Genomic DNA, 7482 nt, shown 5'->3' on the forward strand with positions numbered 1-7482 from the left:
TCTTGTTCAATAACAAGGGAGTAATGAGCCGACATGGAGGTGCTGATACAATCCGAGGATTAGAACTCCCAATATTATCTGACCTGTTATCCCCGGCGTACCTTACGACCGTTATATGATTTAGAGATAGAATGTAATGTGGATTAATATCCACATGGTTTCTACAAAGTGTAGATATAAAATAGTGAATGGTTCTGTAAAGATCTTGCATAACATACCTTTAGATTTGCTTAGCATTATAGAGCTTGTAGGCATGTAAGTAACTAAAGAACTATAGATACTTTGAGTGAAGAATACAAGGATAGCTCCAACAATAACATGGCTAAAATGTATACCAGTTAAGATGAAAAGTCCATTACCAAATGCATTATCATTAATATAAAGAGATAGTCCTAAGTATTCCGTACAGACTAACATTAAGAAGGCGACTACCAAAGTGAATGTCATGATATTCGTACAGCTTGTATACAAATGTTGGTTTTTCAAATATACGCTGGATACCACTATACTTAATGCACTTAACATGATGGTCATGAAAAGCACAAGAGAACTTGGATCCGGTAAACAAAGACCTTCAAGATCTAAACCAGTAGTCCAACTCGTAGTATATACTCCCCAGAAAAAGGTAGTTTATATCAACCTAGGAATCCCATTTTAGTAAGTGTAACATGGAGTCTAGCTTCAGTTGTTATCTGATTGGTATTGCATGCCTGGTGACTTAGAATATGATTCTTATTAATGGGAGCACAGTTCCCTGGGTATCCAATCCAGTGCTCTGCCTTGGGCATTGAAACTAACCCACAGTTCAACCCTGTATTATAAAATCCAGTAGACTCATGTCCTTGTCGTTTATATAAATCTATTAATGCTTGTCAAGTTCCTTGTATTAGTTAGCTCACTGCGTATTAGGATCAGACCAAAAGAGTTCACTAATGGTACTAGAAAATAGGAGAATCGCGTTAGTTCTTGGGAAAACGACTTCCGAACCACCAATATATATTGGTAAAAAGAAGTTACCAATATCCTCCGTACAAAGCAGGCATTAAGAACATAAAGATCATAGCTAGGCCATGTATCGTTATTATCACATTATAAGTAGCTATCGTCTCTGTACAAATGATCCGCGATCCAGAACTGTATAACTCAAATCGAATAAACAAAGACATTATAGTTCCTAGAATACTGAAGATGACTCCGGTTATGAGATACAGACAACCAAGTTCTTTATGATTGCAGTACACCACCACCCCACTGGACTGCTTAAGACAGCTAAAAGTGTTGGATTCAATATCACGGTAATCATGTTTGCTTGGAAGCTGTAGTCATTATAACTATTGATTTAGTATAAGCATAGAACCAATCCGGTAGTAAGATATACGATAGTAGCTAATCTACCATATAAGATATAAGTCGCTTGTGGAATAGCACTACCAATAATAATCAAGAAGATCATACTGTATACCCAAATAATTACCCATCCACTGACTACATTTCGAGTCATAAAATGTTGTCGTATCAACATTCGAGTATTCAAAGCTCGAATTTCAGATAAAAGAGCTAAGTTAATGAGAGAGGACATAAATACTAACAAACCACCGGTTTTGGATGGGATTACTTTTAACACCGCATAATATGCTAAAAAGTACCATTCAGGTACGATATGAAGCGGAGTTACAAACCGGTTCACTGGTATGGAGTTATCTGGGTGCGATAATTCGACATAGCTGTGATGTTAAGGAGCATAGGAGATGCTACACGCCTTAATTGGTACTGCATTGATATAATTATCGTACAAGCACTCAGCTAGTTATTGAGAGACACTCACGAGCCCAAAAACCATAACTTCGTAATCTCAATGGTTTGTGATAGAACCATAACACAATGATCTTTACACAGTTCAACCCTGTATTATAAAATCCAGTAGACTCATGTCCTTGTCGTTTATATAAATCTATTAATGCTTGTCAAGTTCCTTGTATCTAGTTAGCTCACTGCGTACTTAGGATCAGACCAAAAGAGTTCACTAATGGTACTAGAAAATAGGAGATCGCGTTAGTTCTTGGGAAAACGACTTCCGAACCACCAATATATATTGGTACAAAGAGTTACCATATCCTCCGTACAAAGCAGGCATTAAGAACATAAAGATCATAGCTAGGCCATGTATCGTTATTATCACATTATAAGTAGCTATCGTCTCTGTACAAATGATCCGCGATCCAGAACTGTATAACTCAAATCGAATAAACAAAGACATTATAGTTCCTAGAATACTGAAGATGACTCCGGTTATGAGATACAGACAACCAAGTTCTTTATGATTGCAGTACACCACCACCCCACTGGACTGCTTAAGACAGCTAAAAGTGTTGGATTTCAATATCACGGTAATCATGTTTGCTTGGAAGCTGTAGTCATTATAACTATTGATTTAGTATAAGCATAGAACCAATCCGGTAGTAAGATATACGATAGTAGCTAATCTACCATATAAGATATAAGTCGCTTGTGGAAGCACTACCAATAATAATCAAGAAGATCATACTGTATACCCAAATAATTACCCATCCACTGACTACATTTCGAGTCATAAAATGTTGTCGTATCAACATTCGAGTATTCAAAGCTCGAATTTCAGATAAAAGAGCTAAGTTAATGAGAGAGGACATAAATACTAACAAACCACCGGTTTTGGATGGGATTACTTTTAACACCGCATAATATGCTAAAAAGTACCATTCAGGTACGATATGAAGCGGAGTTACAAACCGGTTCACTGGTATGGAGTTATCTGGGTGCGATAATTCAATCAAACCAAAAGCCGTTTGTAAGAAAATTAAACCAATTAGATAGGATAGACATTTAGCATCGGTCATTAACATATGAGGATAGAAGGCTACTTTAAGTGCGGAATCAATACCTGCAGGGTTACTAGAACCATTTAAATGTAAATAGAAGATGTGTAATACAATTAGAATGCAACCTACAAAAGGTAATATAAAGTGCAATACAAAGAATCGTTTTAATGTTACATCAGATACATAGTATCCACCGAGTAACCAAGGTACTAAATATGGTATTGGAGAAAGGAGATTAGTAATGACTGTAGCACCCCAGAAACTCATCTGTCCCCATGGTAGTACATAACCGAGGAAAGCAGTGGCTATAGTAAGTAGATATAAAACTAAACCAGACATCCAAGCAGTAGTTAAATAACTATAGCTGGAGTTATACATACCTCGAGACATGTGTATTAAGATACACAAGAAGACGAAAGAAGCAGTTGTTGCATGCAACATCCTAAATTCCCATCCTGCTGCTACCTCTCTAACTAGATGTTGAACACTAGCAAATGCACAAGATGCTTCAGAAGTATATCGGAACGCTAAAGTGATACCTGTAATTATTTGGAGTACAAAGGTAATTGCAACTAAGAAACCAAAGTTATAAGATGAATTTAGATTGAGAGCACACCGATAAAAGACGAGGTGTGCCCGGAATAGACTCATGGAAATTTGGTGTGTTCTCGAAACCATGCTAGCACAATAGAACTTCGTTAAATAACTACATATTAAAATGAGCGCATGTAAACTAGTCTTAAACACACCGCTCGTCACGTAACAAATCTCAAATCGTACTGTAGATTTTTATATATGTACCGTAACTATAACCATGGTGACATCCAATGTTCACGCTCAATCTTACCATACATAGTACTTTTATGATCCCAGGCTGGTTTAATAAGTCAAAGTTTAGCCGGGAAGTTAGCGTCTAAAATATATAACCGATAGTCTCAACTTAGATGCACAGATGGACATAATTAATCCTTGTACGGTTTGTACCTACTTGACTCCTCAGTTTAAGTTAAGGAGTCCTTTGTTTACAGCTTGTACCGTTACTTTCAGGAGCATACCGTTAAATTCGATGATCTTATGTGTTCACTCAAATCGAATAAACAAAGACATTATAGTTCCTAGAATACTGAAGATGACTCCGGTTATGAGATACAGACAACCAAGTTCTTTATGATTGCAGTACACCACCACCCCACTGGACTGCTTAAGACAGCTAAAAGTGTTGGATTTCAATATCACGGTAATCATGTTTGCTTGGAAGCTGGAAGACGGAATCGTTATTAAGCGCCAGGTAGTCCTGGACACTGAATCCATGAGCGTGAACATTGGATGTCACCATGGTTATAGTTACGGTACATATATAAAATCTACAGTACGATTTGAGATTTGTTACGTGACGAGCGGTGTGTTTAAGACTAGTTTACATGCGCTCATTTTAATATGTAGTTATTTAACGAAGTTCTATTGTGCTAGCATGGTTTCGAGAACACACCAAATTTCCATGAGTCTATTCCGGGCACACCTCGTCTTTTATCGGTGTGCTCTCAATCTAAATTCATCTTATAACTTTGGTTTCTTAGTTGCAATTACCTTTGTACTCCAAATAATTACAGGTATCACTTTAGCGTTCCGATATACTTCTGAAGCATCTTGTGCATTTGCTAGTGTTCAACATCTAGTTAGAGAGGTAGCAGCAGGATGGGAATTTAGGATGTTGCATGCAACAACTGCTTCTTTCGTCTTCTTGTGTATCTTAATACACATGTCTCGAGGTATGTATAACTCCAGCTATAGTTATTTAACTACTGCTTGGATGTCTGGTTTAGTTTTATATCTACTTACTATAGCCACTGCTTTCCTCGGTTATGTACTACCATGGGGACAGATGAGTTTCTGGGGTGCTACAGTCATTACTAATCTCCTTTCTCCAATACCATATTTAGTACCTTGGTTACTCGGTGGATACTATGTATCTGATGTAACATTAAAACGATTCTTTGTATTGCACTTTATATTACCTTTTGTAGGTTGCATTCTAATTGTATTACACATCTTCTATTTACATTTAAATGGTTCTAGTAACCCTGCAGGTATTGATTCCGCACTTAAAGTAGCCTTCTATCCTCATATGTTAATGACCGATGCTAAATGTCTATCCTATCTAATTGGTTTAATTTTCTTACAAACGGCTTTTGGTTTGATTGAATTATCGCACCCAGATAACTCCATACCAGTGAACCGGTTTGTAACTCCTTCATATCGTACCTGAATGGTACTTTTTAGCATATTATGCGGTGTTAAAAGTAATCCATCCAAACCGGTGGTTTGTTAGTATTTATGTTATCAACATGTCAATGAAATATCAACAACGATGAAACTTATTTGGTTAACATAACAACATAGAAGGTAAAGCTGGATTACGTTCAAACTTTACACTGGATACGTTTCAATGTTAACTTACTAAATACCATGGGAGCGAAGAGAATCTAATATGTAACTCCGTTCATGGAAATCAAAAGAGCTTTCACTGATTGTATTTATGAAACGTGATTAGTTCACCTAGCCAACACGATCCGGTTGTTTGGGAATAATATCCCTATTTAAGGGATTGATATGTGCTACAATAACACAGTCGGTACGAAGTCGAAACAAGGTAGTTGATGGTGAACCAGTGGCTGAACAAACCTTTTTATTGATTATGCTGACTTTAGTCCCGAGAAACTACAGTTCTGCTTAAACTGAGGAGTCAAGTAGGTACAAACCGTACAAGGATTAATTATGTCCATCTGTGCATCTAAGTTGAGACTATCGGTTATATATTTTAGACGCTAACTTCCCGGCTAAACATCCCTTTTCTTTTGAAACACACTTCCCTTCTCGCCGTTAGCATGATCTCAAAGTACCAGAAGCCATGTGATCTATATAGTATAACGGGACATTAGACCGAACCTGCGATAGATAAATATATCTTGGATGATTGTATATTAGCGGCTAAATGTCAATCAAACATGCGAATTTTAGGTTTTCCATGAAATCTATTTGGAAGAAGAGGCTTGATAGTACTACCGTAAGTAATAATATACAGTCCCAGCAGTAGCGGTTAAACTATAGAAGAGTCGAGTATTATCCATGCATACCAGGCGTAAAAAGCGTTCATCCAGTTACTAAACAGGTGCCAGGCCAACAAGAATCCGATCCGTGTATTCCGTACAGACTAACATTAAGAAGGCGACTACCAAAGTGAATGTCATGATATTCGTACAGCTTGTATACAAATGTTGGTTTTTCAAATATACGCTGGATACCACTATACTTAATGCAGAGCATAGTTAAGATGATAACTATTGTGGATATAGAACCAATTGAACACCATGTATTAATATAACAAAGATAATCAGGGTAATCTGGTATCCTTCTTGGCATAACGTTGAAACCAAGTATATGCATAGGGATGAAAATTAATAAGATACTACCTAAGAAGACTACAAACCAGATGCTTAAATATGGAGAAGCACCGGTATTTACATGGAATAGATTTACAGTATCTCCGAACATATCTCTGCTATAGAAGATAAAGCCACATATAGTAGCTAGTACTGCACCAAGAGATAATACGAAATGGAAATGAGCTACAATATAGTATGTATCATGTAGGGCAATATCCATACCAGCGTTACCCATAACTACACCTGTAGTACCACCTAGAGTAAACAATAGGATAAAACTAAGAGCAGCCCATAGATCTACAGTTCTTGTAGTTGTATGGCTAGCCATATAGGTACCTAACCAGTTGAAAATCTTAGTACCGGTAGGAATTGCAATCATAATAGTCATAGCAGAGAAATAAGCTCTGGTATCTACCTCTAGACCGACTGTCATCATATGATGTGCCCATACTAAGGAACCTAGAATAGAAATACAACCCATAGCTAAGATCATAGATTGTCCACCGAAGACAGATCTAGCAGCATACATAGATAATGTCTGCGAGACTACACCAAAAGCAGGTAAAATTAGAATGTATACCTCTGGATGTCCGAAGAACCAGAATAGATGTTGATAAAGTACACTATCACCAGAATACATAGAATCATAAAATTCAGTGTTTACGTGTAGATCAAGAAGGATCATAACTAATCCACCAGTAAGAATAGGTAGAGTGAAGACTAACATAAGGGCAGTAAATATGATAGCCCAGATATATAGAATATAGTTCTTAGCACCAGCATTAGAACCCATGAAGACGCAAGTACCAAGGAAGTTAATAGAACTTAAAATACTACTAATTCCTAGTACTGCAAGACCTCCGATAATCCAATCAGTTGCCTCTGGATTTAACACCATCAAGCTAGTACTTAGTGGAGGATACATTGTCCAACCAAGACCACTACCAAACTCGGAACAAATACTTTGAGTTAACAACACAGAACCTAATGGTACTAGAAAATAGGAGATCGCGTTAGTTCTTGGGAAAACGACTTCCGAACCACCAATATATATTGGTACAAAGAAGTTACCATATCCTCCGTACAAGCACTCAGCTAGTTATTGAGAGACACTCAAGCCCAAAACCATACTTCGTAATCTCAATGGTTTGTGATAGAACCATAACACAATGATCTTTACA

General features: G+C 37.1%; 3 protein-coding genes across 3 annotated transcripts; 1 reads left to right on the forward strand and 2 right to left on the reverse strand.

Moving 5' to 3' along the window:
* Nucleotides 1-120: 120 nt before the first annotated feature.
* Nucleotides 121-534, reverse strand: BESB_070270 (cytochrome c oxidase subunit iii subfamily protein; the record flags this gene model as incomplete). The annotated part of the gene is made up of 1 exon (XM_029365400.1): nucleotides 121-534. The coding sequence occupies one exon, from the start codon at nucleotides 532-534 to the stop codon at nucleotides 121-123; it is 414 nt and encodes a 137-aa protein (XP_029214848.1).
* Nucleotides 535-1339: 805 nt separating this feature from the next.
* On the reverse strand, nucleotides 1340-1875 carry BESB_070280 (cytochrome b; the record flags this gene model as incomplete). Its single annotated transcript, XM_029365401.1, has 2 exons — nucleotides 1340-1724; nucleotides 1826-1875. 2 exons carry the CDS (start codon nucleotides 1873-1875, stop codon nucleotides 1340-1342), a joined length of 435 nt encoding a protein of 144 aa, XP_029214849.1.
* A 2226-nt stretch (nucleotides 1876-4101) lies between these two features.
* Nucleotides 4102-5124, forward strand: BESB_070290 (cytochrome b; the record flags this gene model as incomplete). The annotated part of the gene is made up of 1 exon (XM_029365402.1): nucleotides 4102-5124. The coding sequence occupies one exon, from the start codon at nucleotides 4102-4104 to the stop codon at nucleotides 5122-5124; it is 1023 nt and encodes a 340-aa protein (XP_029214850.1).
* Nucleotides 5125-7482: the final 2358 nt, after the last annotated feature.

This window comes from Besnoitia besnoiti (genome assembly GCF_002563875.1).
Source record: "Besnoitia besnoiti strain Bb-Ger1 chromosome Unknown contig00068, whole genome shotgun sequence".
Classification (NCBI taxonomy): Eukaryota; Apicomplexa; class Conoidasida; order Eucoccidiorida; family Sarcocystidae; genus Besnoitia; species Besnoitia besnoiti.